Genomic DNA, 26,782 nt, shown 5'->3' on the forward strand with positions numbered 1-26,782 from the left:
GTAAGAGATACCATCCCCACTTTATAGGCAAGAATTCTGAGGCTTAGACTTCAAGTTATTATAGTTGGGAAGGCTCTATATCAGATTAGCAAAAAGAAGAGACGTAGGCAAGAGGGACACCTTTTAACAGGGAGTTAATAGAAGAAGCTTTAAAAAGTTAATATGATTTACTAAGATAAAATAAAAAAAACGAAGAAAACTTACTCTTGGGCCTGGTGCTCCAGGTGGACCCTATAACATAATAAATTTTAAAAAGTATTTATTTAGTAGCTATCTCAAACCAGGTAAGCATATAAGCATCAATGATAAACAGACATAAATGTAAACAAACTCACTGGAGGCCCTGGTTGACCTCTTGGTCCTTGGGGACCCTAGAAGAAATAGAGACATTATGTATACATTATGCTTTTGGTTTAGTATAAGCAAGGCAATTAAGATTCAACCTCTATCATTGCCTGTTCGTGTGAGGCAGGTCATAAGATTCAAAGTTGTTTTAGTGTTTTGAAGTTATATGCTCTTGCACTTAGCTGTCAGCCACATTCAAGCACAACCAGATGTTTACTTTCATGTTTTATTGATATTACTAGAAACTGATTGTATTCATTTTAATAAACTATTATAAATGTGACATTTGAAAATGTTAATACTATCTGAGTTTGTTTTTCCTGTTATTTCTACCATCCACCTAATCGTCAAAGATGGAGCTTCAGTGTTCTTAGATGCCTCCTTTTCCTTCAACATCTACCTATAATTTGGTTACCTGCTATTGTTGGTGTCACCTCCAAATCTCTCCAAAATACTACTTCTCCATCCTCACAGCTATTGTCTTAGTTTAGTGCTAATCATGTGCTAGGGACTGAATGTTTGTGTTCCCCCAAAATTCATATATTGAAGCCCTAATCTCCAACGTGATGGTATTTGAAGGTGGGGTCGTTTGGAGGTAATTAGATCGTGTGGAGCCCTTGTGAATGATAGTGCCTGTGTATTAGAGATATGATCTTTCTTTCCACCCTGTGAGGATATAGCAAGAAGGCGGCCATGTGCAAACCAGGAAGAGGACCCTCAACTAGACATGAATCTTCCAGCACCTTGATCTTGGCCTTTCCAGCCTCCAGAACTGTGAGAAATAAATGTTGTTTAAGCCATCCAGTCTACAGCAATTTGTTAGAGCAGCCCTAGCTGACTAAGACATGTTTTGCCTGAACTCCTAACTTGACTTCCTGACTTTATTCTCTCTACTATGCTAACTACATTCTACGTATAAAATGGAAATCTGATCGTGTCATTTTTCAGTTAAAATCATTCAATGGCCCTTTACTGCTTAGAGGATAAAGTATAAACTTCTTAACAGCGATAACTACCAGTTATTAAGAATTTACTATATGCCCAGATGTGTGCTCATTTACTGAGAACTCACTGTATGCCAAGTTGTGTGCTATATTTCCATTTTACATTTAAGAAAATGGAATGGTTAAATAACCAGTGAATAAGGGGCAGAGCTAGGATTAAAATCCAAGTCAATTGGATACAAAAGTATATGTTCTTAGTCAATGTGTACTCCTGCTTCTTCTTCAAGGTCTGGGCCTCACTTCCACTTACTCTCTCCAACACATTCTACACTCCATCTATAACCAACTACTTGTAGATCTCTGAATCTTCCAAGTTCTTTCACATTTGAATTCTCTTTAATGCGTTATTTCCTTGACCAGGAATGCTCCTCCTTACCTTTTCTATCTGTTTACCTCCACATTCATCTTCTAATTTTTCTTTAAAACTCTATACCCACCTTGCCTACCCCCCATGCCACCTCCCTCCTGCTCAAGTAACCACTTCTGCATTCCATGGCACATAACACATTGGAAAGTCCCTAGCGGCCCTTAAAAATATCTTAGTCACCTTTTCATTTTCTGGTATAAGAACAGTGCCTAATATATAGCAGGTGTTCAAAAATTGTTATCAAATGAATGAATAATGTTAAAATTAACTAGCATTAATTTAGAAATTAGAATAGTTAAAATGTGCTTGGTAAAATGTGAAAAGTTATGTTGACATTTTTCAAATTGAAAAAACAGTAATAACTGTTAAGAATATCTGCTCAAAATTTAACTTACTTGATGGTCAATTGAATGTTAAGACTACATTGAATCAAATTAAGATTATGGTTAAAAGATGGCAAAGCAAAATTTATCTTCAGCTGAGTTTTGAATAATGTTGATGCTATGCTTGACTTGTATTGAGTGTCTTTTATTGCCGAAGCTGTTGATTCTAAATATACTGTGAAAATTAGAACAAACAACACACAGTAACTTAAAAAGGGTAGAGTGCTCCAACACCATGCCTGTTGGACAGTTCTTTTGCATGGTTTATGATTATAATTTAAAGCTGAGAAGGTACAAAACTTGTACCTCAGCAGCTGCACGATAAGTTAGAGAAACATCATGTTGGAGATAGCCTTTTAAATACACAGAGGCTCAGAGTGAATTTGGCTAAGTTTATCCATTCTGGATCAACATTGTAAAAATAAACAGTTGACCTTTCACCTCACTTAGCATATTTCTTAAATTTGCAAAATCTCACTAATGGTTCAGTACAAAATATTTATCTTATCTTTGACTTTGAAAGGGGAATTTATCATAGAAAGAAGAAACTATTTCTACTGCCAATTTTGAGTTCATTTCAGCTTGTTACCGAGAACAAGTCAGATCACCGCAAATATGATCAAATGAAATACCTCAAACCAAACAAGACAGGGCAGGACAACCTCGGTGAAACAGCTACTTAGACGAAGGCAATCAGCCAAGTAAAACAAAACGTTATTTCAGCAATATAGCATTTATGAGTTCTTTTGTATTCCTCTAGCTAACCTACCATGAAGGAAAAGTGATTCACTCTTTCTAGATACTGTACAAAAAAGTATCTAAAGCAGTATATAACAAAAGCATTTTATAATAAAACTATGATTGTCTATGTTAATTTCCTAAAGGGGAACCAAATTAATGTGAATGGTTACGGTGGTTATTTGGCTATAGTGAAAGCACTATCTTTGAAAATAGATACTCTCTCCATTTAACCCCATAATTTACATAGGATCCTCTAAAAGTAACATAGTTTTTCACTAGACTTTAAAAATACTGATAAGCGTATGTCCTTGAATCTGTGTATGTTAGACTTTTCCTCTATGTAAATGTAATCTTGATTTAGTTTCATGATATTTATTTAGGCTAGCTTAGGGACGGGGAACTTTCCTTTTCTCATTTATAAATTGAGAAGCTTGCACTGTAGGATGTTTAGCAGTATCCCTGGTCTCTACCCACTAGATGCTACTAACAACTCCTCCTTTTCCCCAGTTGTGACAACCAAAAATGTCTCCACATATTGTCAAATGTCGCCGGGAGTGGGGGGTGCAAAATGGCTCAGTAGTTTAGAGAGTTTAATTGGGATTTTAGTAATATTAAATCTGATTTATTAGATAGTAATGTAATTAGGATGGAATCAGTGAATTATAAGGCATGGGGATAACTAAAAATCAGGAATATATTCACGTGGAATCTGTCACGTGGGTGGCTGGGCTACCAGTAATGTGGGTGAGGGGTATGTATATACCATCTTCCTCACCCAAGTTGCTCCTAACCCTTATTTTCTGAGAGGTACTAAGATTAATAGAAAAGCACAGTGGCGTGAGAATTAAGAGACCTGGGCTCTGGTCTAGCTCTGTACCGAATTAGGTGTATGCCCTTGAGTGAGCTGCTGCACATTTGCATCTCAGATATCTCACCTGTAACATAATAGGTTTGGTGAAGATAATCTCCAAGATTCACTTTAGAATTGTGATTTTCAAGCCTTTTATCAATTTTTTTTCTCATGTTTTGTATCTGGAGAAAGGTGTATACATGCATACAAGTTGGGAATTTTAAATTTGAAGTTTCTATGAATGTAAGAGTTTCAAGTAAGTACCTGAATTAAAAGAGTTTGATAATTTTTCATTTGAATGAATTATACTATCTAGGAATTTTCAAAAGAATCATATACATATATGCTTTAAATTCTTAATTAGTATTTATGACATATTTTCACATAACTTAGTTTTTCCTTATAATGCTTAAACCACCCTCCTCACTTTCAAATTGGAGGCAAATAAGATAATTCTGCTAATCAAGAATTGTGAAGACATTAACTTAGAAGTAATATTTGAGAAAACGTCAATGGGATTCTTCAACATTTTACTGACTTTCATTAAATAATATGCTACAAAAATGGAGGAGTTAATCTAAAAATTCATATACTGAGATTATCCTCTCTATATTTTTTCCTACTTCTATGGCTTTAAGTTATAAGCCACAAAAATGAAGCAGCTAATCTAAAAATTCATGCTGGGATTGTTCTCTATTTTTTTCTACTTCTATGGCTTGAAGTTATATGTTTCAAGTTGTGACATTTTGTCAAAGATGATTGACAGTAGGATATTATTTCTGCTATGAGTTACAATTTTATTTTTTACTAATTGTATGCCATTATTTCTGGCAATCCTCTTTGCATTACTTACTTCAAAAATTACTCAATCATGTTCTAAAAGTATCTGCAGTCTCATGGAAACCAGAAGATTTCTGTAACCTTTCAAGATTAATTTGCCATTAACACAATAGTTTTGAAATCGGGGGGAGAGGGGATTCTACATGCTATCTGCTAGGAAGTTTTCTCAGGATGTCACAAAACTCTGGCTCAGTTTACAGTATACAGTATACAGTCTCTGGCTCAGGGACTTATTTTAAAATAGTCCACAGGTAGGCAGACAAGTATAGAATGGAAAGGAAAGGAACTCTTTCATGTGTGGCAACACAGAAACAGCGCTCCTGTGGTGGACAGGACCCATCTGGGATCAGTACCAGAGTTTACAATGTTAAATTGTAGAAGATATGAAAGCTTCCTAACCAAAAAATCCAAAGTTATGCTAAAGGGGATACTTTTCATGCATTATGTAATGAGTTGTAACCTTCTTGTTGTTTTTTTTTTTAAGGCACTGAATTGTGATTTGGTCTTGGTATAAAACTAAGTAAGAACAGCATAGCTTTAAAAATTCTGATACCAGTTTCATGGAAAATTTAAATATAAGAGTTATAAAGCCAATTTGATAAATTGTTGTGATTGTGATCTTTGTAAAAAGAGTAGAGTGTCATATTTGTCTCAATATAATAGGTCTTGGCTAATAACATTCCTTCTAAAAATGCCCCATGTACTGGTATTATTTGAGGCTGACCCCTTGAGGATATCACATTCTGAAACATAGTAGCTAATTAGGAGTCTTTAGCCAGGCAATTATTTAAACGATTCCCTTAAAGAAAACAAACCTGTAGAATATACTGAAAATGTCCTAACGAGAGTGTAAGAAATGTTACTAAGCTTTTCCATAGGAGGAAAGCAGAAAATGGTTTAATTGCACATTTTACGGATTAAGTTAATTGCAGATGATCTCTAGGAACTAAAAGATTATTTTTATAAAGCTCCCTAAACCACAACGGAATCAAAGGAAAAGAGGTGATAAAAGGAATATTTAGTACCAGTTATTCAACAATGAAAACAGAATAAACTAGTAATTCTAACGTGCCAGTTAATCCCTTTTTCAGTGGCTAATTTTATTGCCTACATGAAAAGCCACTGTGTCTCCACTTGGGTTCCAGGAGTTTGCACCTTATTTATAAAGATAGCTATGGGAACCCACAGGGCAAAACACTAATGAGTAATTCTTAGTAATTAGTAATTAGTTATTCAGGAAAAAGGACTTTACCAGCTAGAATTGGAAATAGTTGTTAACTTTTTAATTTTCGGGAATAGTATTTATTTATCAGTTCATTTCTCAAATATTACCTACTACATGATAGTTTCTGTTCTGATAACCAGTGTATCAGACACAGTTCCCCAATCTCGTGAAGTTTATGTTCTAACAGAGAAGACAGAAAACAAATAATTTCAAATAGCGCTAACTGCTCTGAAGAAAACAAAATAGGATACTGCGAAAGAGAATGAACAGAATAACGAGATAGAATGGTCATGAAAGGCTTCTCTAAGATGATATTTGAGCAGACTTGAATAATCAGATAAGAACCAGTCATTTGAAGAGCAGGTGAAAGAATTATCTAGGTAAAAGGAAGGCATGTTCCAAAGAATACAAAGAAGGTTAGCGTAGTTGGCAAGGGGAAAGTGGTACACCATGAGTTTAGAGAGGCAAACAGGGCTAGTTCGTGTAGACCAAGGTAAGGAATTTAGATTTTATTTTAAGTGCAAGAAGGAGTCATGGGAGGTTTTAAAGAGGGAAGTGATATGATCTGATTTATGCTTTAAAAATATCACTCTTGTTGCTATGTAGAGAATGGATTGTAGTAGGAAAAGGGGAAGGAACAGAAAGCAGTCAGGAGTCTAGGGGAGACATCATGGCGACTGGACAAGAGTGCCAGTGACGAAGAATGAAGAACGTGGATGGATTCAGAATAGGATTAGACCTGACAGGAACCAACCTCTACTTTAAAGAACTCTTCTTTATGTTCTATGCCTCTGTTTGTTCTTTTATGGTGTAGGGGGGCTATTTATTTTTCTTTTACGTAGAATCATAGGCTCTTAGAGCTGGAAGGGATTTTACTGGTATATATTCTAATTCTCTACTCAGTGTAGGCGGACCAGTCCAGTAACTCAGAGAAATAGTCATTAGGCTTCTAGTGACAGGCACTCACTATCTTATAAAACTATCTTGTTTTAAGCAGTTCATTATTATATGACAGCTCATTATTACATTGAGCCGAAATCAGCCTCAGCATTCTACCCATTTTGTCAATAAGTATCTATTCTGTGCTAATTATGTGCTAGTTACTATGATAGGCTGGGAATTAGGTGGTATGAAACATACTTCATGTCCTCACAGAGCTTACCATTTCTCAGGGAGATAATCACAGCAATTGAAAATTCAATCCAACAAATAAATCATTTTAATTGTATCCTCTAGAGTTACTCATATTATACATATTCTCTCTTCCTTCCAAATATTTAAAGACAACTATCATGTCCCAACACCTCATATCTTCTCTAACTCATTCACCAAAAATTCATTAAATATTTATTGAACACCAACTATAAGACAGCCACTGTCTTAGGTGTTGGGGACACAGTGTTAAAACAAACAACAGAATAAAATGTTTGTGTCATGGAGCCTACATTATAGGGAGGGGAGATATAATAAGCAAAAAACCAAATAAATATGTAATACATCAGGTGGTAAGGAAACAGGTTAAGGAAAGACAGGGAATCTCAGGCAGGTGGAGGCATTGCTATTTTACATAGGCTAGTCAGAAAATGCCTCTCTGATAGGAGGACATTTAAGTAAAGACTGACAAACAGCTGCCAGACATTGTGCTAGGTCCCAAGTACTAAGTCTTATGTCCAGGGGTGGCAGTTGGGTGAGGCTAAAGCAACAGTCTGCCTTGAGCAAATTATCTTTCAATTGCAAGCTCAAGATGAGTAGCCCTCTGTATACGGCTGCTGCTTTAATAACTTCAGCAGGATCTCTGCTGGGAAAATGGCCACTTTACAAAATATCTTCTTTAACTCAGAACTGACATCCCAGAAAAGTAGGAAATATAACTGCCAGTATAAGCCACTTAAGTCCTGAGAGTGCTGTGTACCTTTTGCCCGTCCTCTCACCATTGTTTCCAGTTGGCTGAAATATACAGCTAAGGATTGGCTTCTGCTCCGCAGCCCTCCTGGGTGCTGACTGGACATACTGTGTACATGCCTAAGGGACTCGGCAGTGTCCTTGTTCTGGCGCTGGTGAAGAAGGCTCATACCTCCTCTCCTGACACCTGACAAGACTAATATTCCACGTCACACAGTGATCTGGGAAGAATGTGACTGGCAGGTTCTTAAACATGTTTAGGGGTTATCAGCTTTCACTGCAATGTACCACATAGGTTAGTTCTACTTCCTGAAAACTATAATTTTATTTTTATTCCACAAGTATCAGACACCTACTGAAGAAAAAAATCGAACAACGTCCTTGCTTTCATAGTACTTATAGCCTAGTGACAAGTGATACTATAACCACAAATTTAGTTCAACTTACAGTTTCACCTCTAAAGCCTTTTTCACCTCTGGGTCCCTAAAAGAAAAAACAAAATGTTAGTTGACAGTTATTTATCAAATGTAGTTGAGGCTGTATACAGAAACATGAAAATTTATGTTTTTCTTTTTTCTATCTATCAAGACTTGTTTAGAAAATTTATACAGATGCTACGTTTCTTTTCCTAAAGTAAGCAAAGCAAAACAAAAACAAAAACAATCTATTGATTCATCCATGCTGTCTGTTTTGCTACCCCTAGCTCCACCTTCAAGTGAGATAGGGATAACAAGCTACTTATTCATTCAATTAACTCAAAACAGCTGATCGGCTAATCGAATACAAAACAATTTAGAAAGAAAATTCACAAGTTAAATTCTTCTAATATTTGTTTCCTTCAGCCTTTGAAACCTTGTTTCTAGGGTTGTTTCCTCCTTCTCTTTCATCTTCTCTTTCTATTCCTTCTTCTGAGCTACATTCCACAAATTTTTATACGTTGTACACATTTTCATCCAGTTCAAAATATTGCCTAACTTTCCTTGAGACTTCCTCTTTGATCTATGGATTATTTAGAAGAGGGTGGTTTAATTTCCAAGTGTTTGGAGATTTTACTATTATCTTTCTGGTTTATTGCTTTTTAGCTTAATTTCATTATGGCCAGAGAACATACCTTATGTGACTTCAGTTCTTTTAAATTTAGTAAAATTTGTTTTATGACCAAAATATAGTCCATTTTAGTGAATGTTCCATGTGCACTTGAAGAGAATGTGTAGTCTTCTCTTCTTAGATGGACCTACTGTTTTAAAAATTCCTTTTAATATTTGTGTGTTCATCCTTGTGGAAATTACATATGTTTTTTAATGAAAAAATGAGATAATACCATTCATCTTTTCTGTAACCCAAATTTATACCTTCACAATATAATATGAATGTTCTTCCATATCAATCCACGTTGCTCTAGATAATTATGCTTACCTAGTATTTAATAAACGATAATATTTTTATTGAATTTCTTAGATTTTTGTCTAGTTTTTGTCATGATAAACAGTACTGTGATAAATATCCCTGCACTCTTTAAAATTTTTGATAAAAATTGTCTTCCAGAAAGTTTGTTTGAAATTACATGCACACCTGCAATAAATGAGAATGTATATTTCTTCTGATACATGCCATGTACTACCATTCTTTGTTAATCCTGCAGGCTAAAAGTGCTATATCATTATTTATTCACCATTTATATTACTTGTTTTGTGTTTCCTATCTTGTCCTTAAGTCACTTTAAACTAGGATATTAACTTTTAAAAACTGATTTTTATGACATCTTTACAGAACTTTTTTTTTTATACCCTCCCTCACCTCCAGCTCAGTATTAACAACTTGGTACATATCTCTTCATAATTTTTTCTAATCAAATGTTGACAAATATATTTACATATGTATAGGGTGACTGGTCATATTTTATAATATTGATATCACATTATATACTCTCCTATGCATCCATACGATTTTTCACACTTAATATATTATGAAACAACTGCAAGTCAGCCAAACTAGATATAATAAATTCTTTTTTTTTTTTTGCTGAGGAAGATTCACCCTGCGCTAACATCTGTTGCCAATCTTCCTCTTTTTGCTTGAGGAAGATTCGCCCTGAGCTAACATCTTTGCCAATCTTCTTCTATTTTGTATGTGGGTTGCCACCACAACGTGGCCACTGATGAGTGGTGTAGGCCCACATCCAGGAACTGAAGCGGGGCCGCCGAAGCTGAGTGTGCCAAACTCAACCACTAGGCCATGGGGCGGGCCCCTAGATATAATGAATTCTTTTTAATAGATGCATAATAGTCCATGAAATGGCTAGACCACAATTTATTCAACCATTCCTCCACAGATGAGCATTCACATAATTTCAAGCTTTTTTACCAATACCAACAGTGCTGTGAAAAAAACCTTAGAAAAATTTCCTTAGTGTATTGAGTGCTTTTATTTCTGTGGGACAAATTCCTCAAAGTGGAACTGCTTGGTCAAAGGATATATGTACCTATGTTTTAACAGATATCTTTCCATAAAGGCTGTAATTCACATTTCTATTGGTGATAAACAAGAGTACTGTTCTCCTTATATTATTACTTTAATTTGAATTTTTCTGACTAAAAGTTAGGAGAGCATCTTTTCAAATAATTATTGACCTTTTAGATTTGTTCAATTTTCTATTGAGTTTTCTATCTTTTTTATACCAGTTTGTAAGAGCTCTTTATACGTTAATCCATTTTATGTTGTATGCTTTGCAATTACTTTTTCCCAATTTATAATAATTTTATTTATGGAATATTTTTCCATACAAAATTTTAAAACGTTCAGGTATTCAAATACATTTTCTGTTCTTTTTAGTTTTCAGATTTCCTATCTTATATAAAAAGTCTCCCCAACCCTTCAGCTATACTTTAATTTTCTAGATAATTTTTCTAAGATTTTTAATTGTTTCATTGTTTTTTACACTAAAGTCTTTAAAAGTTGATCTGGGATTAAAAGAAAAAAATTGGGTGAAAAAGGGTTCCAATTTCTTACAGCAATAGTGGAACTAAAAGTAGTTCCATCTCTCTTCTCTGTCATTGGTGTAGGAATTGGCGTATGGCTGATAGACATGAGAAAAAATGCAACAGAGACTTCTGGAAAAAGTTTTATTTTTTCCATCATAGGGCTATAGATCACCTTTTCACTTTGGATAATTATGTTTGGATGTGATTCCTGAGAAACTGCAGTCATCTTGCAATAAGCCTAATTATGAAGCTAATATTCAGAATAGCAGGGTAGAGATATGGAAAGAACCTGGTCTTGGATAACATGATTGACTCACTAAATTAACCAAAGCTGAAGCCCTTCCTACCTCTGGACTTCCCATAATGTGATATAAATTTCCTTATTGTTAAAGCCAGTTTGATTCAGGGTTCCTATTACTTGCAGTCCAAATCATCCTTATATGCCATTTTTGTTATAATTAAATTCCTATACATTCTGAGATCTAATGCTGGGCTCTAGCCTGTTACACTGATCTACAGTCATGTGTCACTTAATGATGGGGATACGTTCTGAGAAATGCATCGTTAAGCGATTTTGTCGTCGTGTGAACATCATAGAGTGTACTTACACAAACCTAGATGTTATACCCTACTATATACCTAGGCTATATGGTACTAATCTTATGGGATCACTGTGTCATATATGTGGTCCATCGTTGGCTATAATGTCCTTACGTGGCATATGACTGTATTTATTTATTTCTTTGTACTACCATATAGTTTCACTTACAATGACTTTTAAGTAATGTTTTCTTATTCAGAAAAGCCCCATCCCCCACCACAATTTTTTTTTTTTTTTAATTTCCAGTTCTACATGCTGAATCCTACGAGACTGCACTATATAAACTCTTTTTTTTTGCAGGGGAAGATTTGCCCTAAGCTAACATCTGTTGCCAATCTTCCTCCTTTTTTCTTCCTTCCTCCCTGCCCAAAGCCCCAGTACATAGTTGTGTATAGCTGTAAGTTCCTCTGGTTCTTCTATGTGAGCCACCACCACAGCACGGCTACTGATAGACAAGTGGTGTGGTTCTGCACTCAGGAACGTGAACCTGGGCTGCTGAAGCGGAGCATGCTGAACGTTAACAAACACTAGGCCATCAGGGCTGGCTTGCACCACTATTTTTTTCACAGTGTTTTGGCCATTCTCAAATGCTTATTCTTTCATAGTGAACTTTTCTTAGAGGTTTCTTCTCAGAATGGAAAACATAGAATATGAAAAAAATTTGATGTGCATGCTGAATATTATAAGAGCCTTTAAGAACTATCTATAAACAAAACACAGTAAGATATTTTAATTGAGCCATTTCTTTATCATATTTTCCTTCACTAATTAATATTTCACATTTTTGACAGAGGAGAACAATCATCACGTAATCAGAACAGTATGTGTTCCTTAGCTCGCTGAAGAACCACTCACTGAAATATGAGAATCCTCCCACTTACAATCTCCCACTTAGACTATATAGCTCTGAGTGGTAAATGCTGAAAATCTAGAGAAATGTTGAGCTACATATTTCATTTTTTTAAATTAAAAATCCAGTAACTTTGGTGGTGAATTCTTCTCTAAATTTATCAAAGAGAACAGTTATACTTAATACTTGAAGCATCCCATTTTATATTTTAAAATTCTGTGTCTCTGTATACAACACTTTCAAATGATTCAAAATATTGATTCCCTGCAGGGAATGAATCTTTCCTCTCCAAGTCTCAATTTGCCCCTTTCTACGGTGTTCTTCCTTTTGTATGTTTACACTATTGTTAACATTCTAAAACTCTCCCATGATCACCTCCCCAACCATTGTCTTATTTCTTCTCTATTTTATTTCATAGCCAAATTTCTCAAGTCACTGGCATATACTGTCTCAATTTCCTCTCCAGACATAGCTTGAAAGGGATGGAAAGAGCACTGGTCTTGAAGTAAGAAACATTAGCTATGTAATTCACTAGCTGTATCACCTTGAATAAGTAGCTGACCCTCTATAAATCTCACCTGTTTCCTTGTGTCTTAAATGGAAATAATGATACCTACCCCAAAAGTTTACTGTAAGAATTTGAGAAAAGTTATTATTAAATATTTTTATCTACCTCCTTCCTCACTGCAATCTCTACTCTATCTTCTACTGTGATTTATTCTCTTAAAGATCACCGTTAACTATTCCTTTCTTGAAACTCATCATCTACCTTAACCTTGTGCCTTTCTGGTTTTCCTGCTATTCCCTCCAATTATTTCTTTCCTTTATAGTGCACACGTCCAAAGACTCAAACCTTGCCTGTCTGCACTTCTTTTGCTATGTTCTCTCCTTCAGAAAATGGATTCTTTTTATTTCCTTAGTGATCACCCCTGTGCTTATGATGGCCAACTCCTGCTCCCCACTTCAGTTCTAGTTCTCAGCTCTAGTTTTAAGTGCCTACCTCCTGCATACACCTGTTTCATTACACATATAATCTCTAAGTTCTCAGGAATTACCTTCCAGATGGAAATGTACCTCTATTTTTGCCCTTTGCTTCTCAAATACCCAGGGTAATCCTTTGTGGATTACTCTAGAAATAGGATTAAAGAAAAAAAAATATGAAAAAGAAAAAAAAAAAGACCTGCATTGTGACAAACTTACAGTTCTACCTGTTGGGCCTGTTATACCTTCTTTGCCAAGGGGGCCAGTGTTTCCCTGTTGGAGTAAAAGAAAAACAGTCAGTCTTATTGCCAGTATAATTCAGAAAAATTCTAGAAAATTTCTTGTGCAATGGTAAAATAGTTCATGTCTACATAATTCCAGTTTTTATTAAAAAATCTCATAGTACTAGCAGAAATTATAGTAATTTTGATTTGCAGTGTGTGACACAATTCTGCACATTATCACAGTTTCCTATCAGAAGGGTTATATCTGTATAATTTCTAACAAGCCAATAAATCAACAGTACAATTTTTATGTGGTGATAACTTCAATGATGCTATTTTATATGTATGTTATTACATATCAAATGCAATTACTTTATATAAAAAAAGACTACATAAAATGATGATCAAAAGTTTGAATAAATTTCTTTACAGATGTTGAAGGAGCCGATGTTTGAGTGACACACAGCGTGGAATTGAAAGAAAGTATGGGAAAGAACCAGAGACCATCATATGTGACCAAGTAAACTTCAGTTTCTTCATCTTTAAAATAAGAATGCCTACTTCATAGGGCCATTGTGAGAATTAAGTGAAAACTGAATTAAAAGTGAAAAAAAGATTTAAAAGTGAAAAATGACTTTGAAACTGTAAGCTGCTATTTGATTATAAAGATAACCTTAAATAAGCTGGAGTATCTCCCAAAATAAGTACGGAGCCTATAATTTCTTAACGAATACAAAATATCTGTTTTAGTTATTTTCCCTCAACCTCCACTCCCACTCTCACTGGCTGCAAATTTCAGTCTCTCTGGCTCACACTTAACCTAGAATACATAAATGTAGATATCTAACAGGCTTTCTCTTTGTCCAACTCCTGCTAAGGTACAGAAAATACTATCAATTGAGATAATTATAATGCCATACAGTCCATCAACAGTTAGCTCTAATATTAAGTTGGCCTAGAATGAGAGAAATTACCTAATACTCTAAAAGTAAATCTAATGGAATCACTTTTAAACCCAATGATGGACTTTAAGTGATAATTTGTAAATATGGTGCCTGAATCTCAAAAGATCCACAATCAAATCAAGCGAGTTGCTATCTTAACCTAATTAAATATATCCTCTAGACTGGCTTATCACTGAAAAAAAAGTCAAGAAAGCTTTAATCTAATAAACTTGACTGTGATCTGACTCTCTAAAATAATTTGTTAAAAGAGTGGTGAGGTATATATGGACTCTAGAAAAAGTAGACCAAAAGAGCAAAAAATTGCCTGTGTTTATCTAAATGTGTCCGAAAAATGAGGTGCTATGATTTTAACGGTTGGTACCAGTTAACTACATAAACATATCTTTGAAATGGAGGACAATTAATCCAGATTTCCTACTTCAATTAATTTAATTTATTTAATCATCAAATATATATTGATTATTGAGCAAGAACTAGGCACTAGGTCACTTTATAGCCCTTCTATATTCTAATTATGCAATTAGCAAGCAGCCTTCTAACATATTATTTGGTCAATCAGATGTGGATTCAAATTCTGGCTCCTCTGCCTACTGGCCATATATGGCCTTGAGCAAATTACCTTTCAGAGACTTAGTTTTCCTACCTGCAAAATGGGGATAACAGATCTCACACGATCTTTATGAGGATCGAGTGATATAAGGGACATAAACTGAACACCAGTACTCAGTACGTAATAGTTTTTGCTAAATATTAGCCTATAAAACTTTCCACTTGTTTCTATAAGGACTTAATAAAGGAATATTTGCACTTATAAGTTAGTATTTGTGAGCTAGTTACCAGAACTTTACTACTGGTCAGCTGAGAAAATTTCTGGAGCTGTAAAGCAGTACAGGCTCAGCTCCTGGCCACAGAGGCCTGGCACTTGCTAAAACCCTGCAGAGGACAGATGCTAGGCAGGCAGCCAACTCCTTTTAGACCGTATCAAGAAAGGATTTAATTGAGAACTTAATAAAACCAAAATGAACGGATTTAATGAGTGGGGAACTTAATATATGTAAGAACTTAAAAGCAATATTTATTATAGAGAAGCCTATCCACATACAACCCACCTGTGAATAATCAAAAATTGGACTTTACATAAAAGCACCAACTTGCCACGGTTCTTCAGAAATCATAAAAATAACCAATAAATTTGCACCTGAAGAAATGCTGAGAAGGGTCTTCAAACAAACATTTCCCACGAAAACACTGTTCTTTGTATTATTGAAAAGTTTATTGTATAAGACTTAGGGAAGGGGTTTAGGATTTCCAAAATTTGACTTTTCATTTAATATTTCACACAAGACAGTGGTTTTTCAGTTGTAAAGTTCTTCTTCAAGATTCCTTTCTCCTGCCTCTGAAGCACTCTCCTTCTTCCTCTCTCTGCTCTCTCTACCCTTTCCTTGCCCTAGGAGCTGCTGTTAGTTACCGAGTAGCTACTGCTACAGTCACACCTTTGTTTGACATTTTATAGCTTTTTTTTTTTCAGTTTTATAGATCATCTCATCAACTGGGAGGCTGTGGTTAATAAAAATAAGAACAAAAAAAAAAAAAAAGCAAAAAACCCCCCAACACATAACCAGCAACTGTTGGTGGTGCATCTACCCTATTTATATTCTCTACACTTTGCAATTCCAGGCACTAAGCAGCTAATAGCAGTTCTTCAGACCCTGATCTTTGCAACTCTTGAAGCAGTTGCTCATCACTCTCTGGGGATACCCATGCCTGAGCTGGGGAAACACAGCTACTGGGAAATACTTCTTCACGTATAGTCTGAGGACCTCCAGTCACAGGCAAGCCTTGTCCAGGTGGTTCCTGGGTCTGGTCCCTGCTTGTATTAATACTTATAACATGAAATTGGTTTATGTTTTTGTTCCTAGAGTGAGTTAATAAACACGTTATCCAGTATTCACATTAATTCTGATGTTTTTAAATAAGAACTGGGAAGTATGGATGGTCTGCGGGGTCTTTTGCTCAAACTAATATATAAACTGAAAAAGGTTGAGAACTTCTGCATGTGCTCTAATGAGTTTCTATCTTAAAAGTCATTTGATTAAATCATTAATTTTGAGTGTATTAATTTTAGAGTTCTTAACCCTAATTCCTACCATCAGCAAAGAATCACGATTTCTGGGCAGGCAGAATGAATTTACACTTACTCTCTGTCCAATAGGACCTTTAGGGCCTGATATTCCAAAAATGCCAACATCTCCCTCAGGACCCTAGAAATACAATAAAAAACTAAAAGTAAAAACCTTTAGCTCCATATGAACATTTTACAAATGAAATAACCTTGTACCAATTTATTAAGGGTAGGCTTTTAAAAAATAGAAGGTGATAGTTAATGATGTACATGCTGAAGTATTTTGGAGGAATTGTTCCAAGGTCTGCAATTTACTTTGAAATACACCAAAAATGGACTGAGGATGGATAGATGGATAGGTACATGATAAAGTCAGTAGAGTAAAATGTTATGGTAGAATCTAGGTAATAGGTATATGGGTGTTCACTCGTTCTCTCAACTCTGCTGTGTGTTTGAAAATTTTCATAATAAAACGTTTGGGAAAATGAAATGAGAGGGGACAAAAGCAAATTATTCAATAAAATTGCTAGGAAAATATATAGTTTGACATAAGTTTTAAAATCAACATATTCAAAACTCAAATATATAACTCTGTATCAATAAAATTTATCATATTAAAAAAATAAAAGCTCAAGTTAGGGACTAAATATTGGTATTTCAACATCTTTTTTGCTAGATAGCTAGAAGATAAGCAGAAAATATGTAAACATACTTTGGGGCCTGGGAATCCTTGGAAACCTGTCAAGCCTTGAACACCATGTTCTCCCTGCAATGTGAATAGACACAGTAACCATCGTTGTACAGTGGTGGCCTGTTCTCTAGAGTAAGTGCGTAGTGAATTTCTAAGTTGGCACATACAGGCTGCCCTTTCAGGCCTGGCTCGCCACATGGTCCTTGATCACCCTGTGCTCCTCGGTGACCTCTTTTACCTTGAATTCCAGGCTGACCAGGTAGTCCTTGTTCACCCTATGGACAAAAAAGGAAAGGTGATCTTGACTTTAGAATCTATAAACATTGACTTTTAAATGAAAACCAAATACAGGTCCACCTTAGGCATAGTACAAGGCACTGAGAAAATCAAATTCTGCATGACCATTCTCCCTACCACTAGTTTCCACATAAATAATATTTGATTATAATGAACGAGAAGTGCTCCAGAGAAAATTCCAGAGATTGTAGTCATAAGTGGGTAAAGGGGAGGGAAGGGGGGCCCTACAAAACTAGGATGAGGATAGTGGGGCTACAGGGAGAACAGAGAAGGTGTTCACTTGTGATGGAACTTGTATTTTATTTGAGTTAATATTATTTTGCTGTGTTTTCCTTACCATACAGAGATGATTCAGCTATCTGATACCAGAAACAGCAGAATCTCCTAAAGTGTGAACCCTGGTTTTTGCCATGATTATCTTTTCAATCCCATCATTAAGAAACTTCCATTATCTGTTTTCCAAGGTTCCTTTGTTATAAACCCTCTTTATTCCCTAAAAGTTCACTTTGAAGATATACTTAATCACCATTATTTTATTTTTAAAAGTTAAGTCTTTTTAAAATTTATTTTTATTTCGTCTTTGAAATGAGAGTTGCAATATCTTTCACACCATTTCTAAAAATGAACTTAGGAATCAAGTGGAGTTTAGAGACAGGTTAATGAAAAATGATGCTTGGTTGATTTTGACCAAAGATTCTGTAAGATTAGCAAATTATCTTTCACTGTCTTTAGACAAAGATACAGCTTTGGGACTTGACGAATATGGATCTTTTTATTGCAGATTCACACATAAGAGGTAGGGATCTTATTTCCTTTCCTAGTTTTAGCATTTGCTCAACTATCTTGAGTTTTAGTGGAAAGGGATATTCATGGTATAAGCATTAACAGAAGGCTCAAACTGTAAACAGCAAGCAGCTGGGTCATCATTTTCAGTTTACCCATATGGGTCAGAATATCTGAAAATTCTTTAGAAGTGGAACTATGAAAATCAAATTACGAGGTAATAATGATGAGAGTGCCAGTGTCTTAATCCTAGGCTTTCATGAAATAGCTTTAGACACTGGACTGATCTCTGGGTTGTCTGGGTCAATTCTGCATCGAGATATTTCTAAGAGAGGCTTTGTCTGGAAAGCTTATTGACATGTGATAATACTCCATGCGTTGGGTGTTAATGCAAGACTTAATTACTGTCACCTTGACTTTAAGAAATGATGTGTACTCTTTTCAGGTTTATTAATTGGTTGCTTAGGTTCAGACTTAAGGAACAGGAGTGTATCTGAGAAAGCATGTGTCTAGAAGTAAATAAGATTTCTCTGTTTTGGAGGAGAAAGTGGACGACAGAGAGGGAAGAAGAACCAAATGAGTCAAAGAGCATTTTTTAAAGCATTGCCAGTCCTTAACTTAATGAGTTGTTTTGGAAAATTACATGCACTGTGGCTATCACAGGAGATGGATATGTCAAGGTCACACAATTGCCTTTTTTCCTAATATGTTTTTATTATTAGCCAAACATTTTTAAAAGCTATTAATCTTACCATCCTGTGATCTAGCCAATGAACTCAGGACCAGTAAGAATGGTCAATAGTGCTCATCCATCAGAACAAAACATTAAAGTACCTTTGGGCCTGGAATTCCTGGGCTTCCTGGCAGACCTGATGAACCCTTTGCTCCTCGAGGGCCGGGAGACCCAGCCAGTCCTGTTCTTCCTGGGCTGCCTCTGATGCCCTAAATAACATAGATAAGAAATGAAAACTGGGGCAGTTCCTAGAAAATCCATCCAGAGGCTCAATAAATGTAGGAGGGGTTGGTGTTCCGAAAGGCTGCTGTTGAAGCACTGCCCAGGTTTGGGAGTTATCCTGGGCTTCTTTCCCAAACATGTAAAGTGTTCAAATAATGTTTTGGCTCACTTGAAATCTCTAATTATAGTTAATGTAATGGTCTTGGGTTTTTAAAACGAAAATACTGAGGCAGTACAAAGTCCACCAGTACCTTTTGACTTAAGTAGCCTAAGTGTGAAGTATGTTTATGGTATTCTAAGTTTTTGTATTATATTCTGGTGTACATGACAACTCTAACTGATTAATAATGTCTCCTTAAGGATATTCTGACGCATGTGAACTAGACTTATTGTGGAGATCATTTCTCTCTCTATATATATACCAAATCATTATGTTTTACACCTGAAACTAATATAATGTTATATGTCAATTATATCTAAATTTAAAAAAGAATATCTTATTCCTCAATCACAAATGATTCCAGAAAATGTACTACAAATGGTTTGATTGGTAATAAAGTTAAGAAAGCAAACAGTATTTCCTTAAAGCCAAATCCTAAGACAAGGTTGGCAAACTGTTTGCAAGCCAAATCCAATCCATTGTCTGTTTTTGTAGAGCTTGTGAGCTAAGAATAGTTTTTATATTTTTATACATCGAAAAAATCAAAAGAAGAAAAATATTTCAAGTTGTGAAAATTATATGAAATTAGAATTTCGATATCTATAAATAAAGTTTTATTGGAACACAGCCAGGCTCACTTATTTATGCATTGTCTCTGGCTGTTTTGTGCTGTAATGGCAGAGTTGAGTAGTTGTGGCAGAGACTGTGTATGGTACTCATCACTTTGCACTGCTGCTTGTGGCACTGCAAATTGCAGTGATGCAGTTATAACTTGACAGTGTTTTGAGTGGAATATATATTGACTGACTGTGACATTTCATTTTATTTGTTTTATTACCAGTGCATATCAGTGTCAAAACAAGAAGAGAAAAGTGGACCTGGAATGTTGTGTTTTTAAGGCACAGTGGAATGTGAATCATTTTGTTATCAAATTAGATGTCAAAGCTTTGTGTTTATTATGCAATGACACTATAGCTGTGCTAAAAACAAAACAAAACACTATACATCAACATTATCAGACCAAGCACTTGACACAATGTTCCCAGCCCACAGGAATGTAACAGTTAGAAATATTAGGAAATTTAAAACGGAATATCTTACCACAACAAAACTTCACAAAAAAAGTGAAAATGAAGTTGCAACTAAAGTAAGTTTTTGAGTGGTTCATTTATTAGCCCAGTAAGGAAAGTCGCTTATTGATAGTGACTTAATTAAATAATGCGGCAAACTAAACTTATTTAAGGTTGTTAGCCTTTTGGCAAAAACAGTTTCTTGAAATGTTGAGGACATTGGAGCAGCATCAATAGTCAATTAAAAAACAAAGCAAATGCTTTCAAATGGTTTTCTTTGCCTCTTGATGAATCCATAGATGTTAGTAATACTACTCAGTTGTTTATTTGAGGAGTCAATGTTGAGTTTGAAGTGACTGAAGAATTAACCTGTATGAATAGTTTGTGGAGTGACTACACATGAGAATATTTTAATGTTATTAATATATATAATTATAATAATATATGTTAATATATAGTATATTAATATAATTTTAATAGGTTAAAACACTAAATCAGTACAACCTAAAGTAGAATCTGCTAAAATGTGATAAAACTGATAGCGATGGACTGGAAAAAGACTTATTGGACAAATTTACAAAACTTGTGAAAATGTAAGGTGTTTAAAACTATGGATATTCACTGTATTATCCACCATCAGGTACTCTGAGGAAAATACTCAAATCTAGCATGTGTTATTGAACCAGTAGTGTCAACAGTGAACTCCACTGACTCTTGTAAATTTAACCTCCATCAGTTCTGTGAATTTTTTTGTTAAAATAGAAACTGAATAAGCTGACTTTATCACACAGCAGTGACGGCTTAGCAGGGATTAAGTTTTATTGAGAGTTTTTAAGACTGAGACTGAAATTTTTTTGAATGAGAAGAACTGCCCTCAATCTCTATTATTGAATGACGAATGACTTTAGGAATTAGATTTTGCTGCAGACTCTATAATGTTTATTAATGAATTAAACCTAAAATTACAAAGCAAAACAATTCTTATATGTGAAATATATACCATGGTAAAGTCATTTTAATGACAACTAACATTTGAATCACAAGTAATGTTGAGTAACGTTATACACTTCCTGTGCTGTCAAAAATTAAAACAATAAGTGAGCTCTCCATTTCCAAACAAATTTGCAGTGGGTAGATTTTTTGAGCTCAGTTTCAGCAGCACTTTTTAGACTTAGATGCAAGAAATTTCTATATTTCAAAATCCATTTAACTGTGCAGTTGAGGAATTTCCACTTAACCTTCAATTGGAAATGAGTAATCTACAATGTAATGACATTCTAGAAGGCAAATATCAACAGAAGAATCTAATGGAATTTTATAAATTCCTTCCAAGCAACGAATATGCTCAATTAAAATCATATGTTCATGAATTGCAGTATTTGGCAGTACCTATCTGTGTGAAAAGAATTTTCAAAGATGAAATATGTAAAATATGCAAAATGTCATTATAGGTCAGAATTAACAGATGAAAATTTTGATGATAGAGACTTGTAGTAAGCTAAAAGTTATCCCCCTCAAAAGAATTCCATTTTTCTCATTAGCAGACTTCTATTACAAAAAATTGTATTGAATTATTGTATTTCCAATTTCATAAAGAAAAATTTCATAAAAATCTATTTTCTCTCTTGTTACATAAGTTCTTAAGTAATACCCTTAATTTTTCTTCTTGCTCTGCAAAGCCTAAAATAGTTACTAATATTTATAGAAAAACTTTGCTGATCCCTGTTCTAGGAGATGTTGCTACTTTCTGAGTTGATTACTGGGATACTAACTTGGGTTGTACAATAATAGTTCTTCCAAGCATTCAACAAATATTTGTTGAATATCATCTATGGGTAAGGAAGGTACATGGGAAGCCCTGTGGGGAATACAAATATAAATAAGATATGATTTTTTTTCAAGAAGCTTAAAATTAAGTAAAAAAGGTAGAATGTAATATATAAACAGTTATAATAAAGGCAGAAATGTAAAAAAAAAAAAAATTGCCAGATCAGAAGATATAGAGTAAATGCTAGAGAGGTTCTGAATAGGAGAAGTTACCCTTGGTGCTAATCAGAAAAGGAATTACTGAAAAGGTAGGTTGGAAGTGGATGATAAAATAAAGATACTGCCCTTAAAGCTACAAATGTGGTAGGAGAGATGATTTGCTCAAGATAGGCAAGAGTCATTTCTGTGGCTCTGTGGCTCAGGAGAATAGGTTTTAAAAGGCAAAGCCAATTTTGAATTTAATACTAGAGCATATTTCCTTTTTTTTAGTTTCAAATACTATTTCCTCCAAATTATATCATCACATATCTTTTTCTCTTACTTATGGCAAAAAATAATTCAGCATATTTTTAAAGTTGCCTTTTCTAATTTTCTTCCTGACAACAAAACTCACTGAAATAATGAATAAAAATGCATTTTATATCACTAGGTGACTATGCTAGGTGTTTACAGGGAGATATCTATAGGATATAGGTTCATATTCCTTAGCTTGACCTTTAAACTACTTTTTGTCCCAATCTATATTGAACATTTTATGTCCTACCATTTCTCTATATTAGTGGCTCTCAATGTTTCTAAGGAACATTATGAGGGCAAAATCCTTACAGAGGGAGAGAGGAAGGAAGAGGAGAAAGAGACAGAGAAGAAGGGGGGGGAGGGAGGGAGAGGGAGAGAGGGAGGGAAGGAGGCAGAGAGAGAGAGAGGAGGCAGAGAGAGGGAGGGAAGGAGGCAGAGAGAGAGAGAGGAGGCAGAGAGAGGGAGGGAAGGAGGCAGAGAGAGAGAGAGGAGAGAGGGAGATCTACTTAGGATTCAGGTGGGGTGGTTCTTCCACGTTGTTTGTACCTTATCGTAAGTGCGTTAACCTCCTCTATTTCTTTCCCCTAGCTTCTTGCTATGTGTTTTACATGATTTGATTTAATTTGGTCTGTGAGCCTTTTTGTTCCATATCTGTGGGATAGATTATCTGGTAGTGTACTTTCCACATGAACGATGAGAACACTGGAGTCATGAGGTGGTGCCATTTTAGAGCTCATCAATGCAAATGAATGTAAATCCAGTCATAGTCATCTGAGACTCTGGGATATAAAACTTCAAAAACATTTAGAGAAGAAATAAATCTTATATCAACGGCCAGGTCTCTAAATAGGAATGACTTTATAGGAAAGGCAAGCTTAAAAAAAAATTCTAATGAACAGTGCCCTCTCTAATAAAAACAAAAACAAGTGAAAGAACCAAAGAAACCAATGGCCTGCAGAGAAAGCAGATTCTAAAAGGTCATATATAAAAGATGGAAGGAAGGGCATGTAAGCAGGGAAAAAAAAAAACAAATAGACCAACAAAGTAGCTACAGAGTTAAACTAGGTGAAAAGCTATAAAATGTATATCAGTGTAAGAATTTCCCCTCCATCCATCCCTCAAAAAATGTATACAATGGGTTGCTTTTCAAGGCTGTGACTATCCTACCCCTGGGTGTATTATAGAAGTACCTGGATTCATAGGAAGAGGACATGTATCACATGACAGATTACTCTAGATGATTTCAGGATACCTCAACACGCCAGAATTCTAAAATAGTACCACTTCACCTCACTTTACTCGTAATTTTAGGCAATTTTTAAGATCTTTATTTTCCAACAGAAAAAAATGTGTCTTTTGGGTGATACATGGACAATGAACATTACTGTTGAATACTCCTTAAGTCAATAGGTATTTTTAGCTGAGCGTAATAAGGACCATGAGACTAGTTCTTAGGAATAACTGTATACTAGCAACTTTATTTTACTTGCAGTGCTATCAGACATTTAACACAGAATAATAAATATGTTCCAAGTCATTTACCGTTCATGTTGGTTTCTTAGAAATTTGAGGATAGTAGCAGAGTGTTCTGTACAAAGTTCCAAACAATGTTTCACACAAGTAGAGAACAAACATTTCATATTACGAATAGACAGATGGATGAGTAATTTTGCTGTCAAGAAAAACAGATGCTAATCCGTAAGCATTCTTTCCACTGTCTTCTAAATGATTTGTCTAAAACCAACCAGCAGAAGGTAAGTCATTCTCAACAAATTTTAAAAAGTAAATAAAATCACAATTATTATTAATTTGTTCAGAGATGCTGAAACCAATCAACAGTTTACCTGAGTCTTAGAAAAGTTAACAGAATGATAAGAATACCTGATGTCTCAAGGCCAGAGACTTCCACTAATCTCAGATAGGAGCCAGACTCCCTGCTAAAATTGTTTTTTTTTAATTGAGATATAATTGACATATAACATTGTATAAATTGAAGGTATATAATGTGTTGATTTGATACATTTATATATTGCAATATGATTACCACAGTAGTGTTAGCTAATACCTTTATCATGTCACATATTTATCATGTCTTTTTTGTGTTAAGAACAGTTAAGATTTAGTCTCTTAGCATATTTTTTTTTTTATTTATTTTTCCCCCAAAGCCCCAGTAGATAGTTGTGTGTCATAGTTGCACGTCCTTCTAGTTGCTGTATGTGGGACGCGGCCTCAGCATGGCAAGAGAAGCGGTGCGTCGGTGCGCGCCTGGGATCCGAACCCAGGCCGGCCAGCTGCGGAGCGCGCGCACTTAACCGCTAAGCCACGGAGCCGGCCTCTTTTTTTTTTTTATTTATTTATAGTCTCTTAGCATATTTGAAGTTTATAAATACAGCATTGTTGACTATAATCACTATGTTGTGCATTAGATCTCCAGAACTTATTTATCTACTAGTTGTAAGTTTGTACCCTTAAGTTGGTTTTCAACTCTGCAGGGGAATGTCAATTTTGACTGTCCTGAAACAGGCTGCGTAAGCCTTGGGATCCTAAGGAAACAAGTACTTGGATCAGTAATGACAACAACAACAACATCAACACCAACCACAACAATAGGAGTTACTTTTTATTGAATGTCTCCTATGTATCAGAAATTGTAATGGCAATGTGGTTGTACTGTTTTATTTAATCTGATGTCAGTTAAGGAAAGAAGAGGGAGTTGCCTTTCACTTTGACTTTCCTGTGGGGAAAGGAAGCAGTAGTTTAAGTATAAATCTGCATTCTTTCTGGAATGAATGGAAAGATCTGGGAAGGAAAATGGGGCTACCTGCACACATTTAGAGGACAGACACAGAGACAGACTTTGGAACAATGATGACTGGTTTGTATATAATAGTGAAACATACCAAAGAGAATGTCACTCTGTGATTCCCCAGATTCCTTAGTTTAGCTGTCTTGTTCTCATTAGCATTGAAACAATAGTATTAAGAAATAAGTAAGAAAGAAATAATATTTGTTAAATACAGGTAAAAATAGGAACCCACATTTTAAAGAGGATTAGCAAAGGAATACTATCTTTAAAATAATGTTGAGTGAAATAATAAATATTTTTTAGGTTAATTTCATTGATTTCTCAACAGTAGAATGAAAAATTTAAAATGACACTGAACTTCAAATCAGTTTATGTTTTTCTTTAAAGTACTACCTTGAAAATTACTAGGAAAACAGTTTTTTCCTTTCCCTACTGCCAAGCACCCTCTGTGTTTGTAGCATTATGTTTACATAGTTATTTACTGTGTGAGAAAATAGTAATTAAAATTAATTTACTTTCTACAGTACAGAAAAATAAGTATGATGTCCTGAAATTCTTTTGCATTATTAGGCAACGTAAGTACTGTATTTTTTGCTAAGACAGCAACCAATGAGTTATAAAAGTAATTCTTTGCTTCATTTACTCCAAGCAACTAAAAACACTTATGTTTAAGTAGGAATTTCTCATTTTATTTAGTTTACTAAATAGATCCCTCCTAGGAAAGAATTGGCTGTTTAAAAATATGTGGGATAGTAATTATTAGGTGATTATATGCAAGGCTACATTATACATAAATAATGTAGCATTCATAACTTTTTCCCACAGTGCCAATCACAAGTAATGTGGCCAAATGCTAGAAATAAGATTTATGAATGAGTTGCATACTAAAGTCAGGAGGTAACTTTAGTTTTGAATCTCTAGACATATCAAAGCTTAGGGAACTTGGAGTGGGGTTGAGGCAAGTCTTAAGGTAGTGAGGACAGGCCTGCTTGACTTGGGTCCGCTCCCAAGAGAATACAAAACGAACTCTTGTTCAACCGTAATGAATACAGGCATTTCGACATTGTGTTACCTCGCAGAAACTATTTACACATTTCTGTTAGAACAACTCAGGGTTTCTCAGCTTTGCAAAATGGACAGTGCAAATACCACTACAATGTTGGACAAAATTAGTATATCTTATGAAATCTTCTTTACCTGGGCTCAATCCACAATCATGGGACTAACAGGGACTGAAAGAGGATGTTTCATCTACACTCTGGCTCTTAAGACGTGTCTAGGCTCATGGTACTATAAAGAAATAAATGTTCATCTTTTATTTCAAAAGTAACAAATCCATACACTACCTTATACTAT

The 26,782-nt window shown here is 34.9% G+C and overlaps 1 protein-coding gene across 1 annotated transcript in view; it reads right to left on the reverse strand.

The window, feature by feature from the left end:
* The window catches only part of COL24A1 (collagen type XXIV alpha 1 chain), a 343,739-nt gene that overhangs the window by 25,050 nt on the left and 291,907 nt on the right, over window positions 1-26,782 (reverse strand). The window contains exons 49-56 of the mRNA XM_058538420.1: window positions 18,987-19,094; window positions 17,240-17,347; window positions 17,094-17,147; window positions 16,458-16,520; window positions 13,290-13,343; window positions 8,105-8,140; window positions 336-371; window positions 205-231 (exon numbers count right to left, since the gene is read on the reverse strand). Of these exons, the coding sequence (XP_058394403.1) occupies window positions 205-231; window positions 336-371; window positions 8,105-8,140; window positions 13,290-13,343; window positions 16,458-16,520; window positions 17,094-17,147; window positions 17,240-17,347; window positions 18,987-19,094 (486 nt within the window). The remainder of the gene's footprint in view (window positions 1-204; window positions 232-335; window positions 372-8,104; window positions 8,141-13,289; window positions 13,344-16,457; window positions 16,521-17,093; window positions 17,148-17,239; window positions 17,348-18,986; window positions 19,095-26,782) is intronic.

This window comes from Diceros bicornis, chromosome 4, assembly GCF_020826845.1.
Source record: "Diceros bicornis minor isolate mBicDic1 chromosome 4, mDicBic1.mat.cur, whole genome shotgun sequence".
NCBI lineage: Eukaryota > Metazoa > Chordata > Mammalia > Perissodactyla > Rhinocerotidae > Diceros > Diceros bicornis.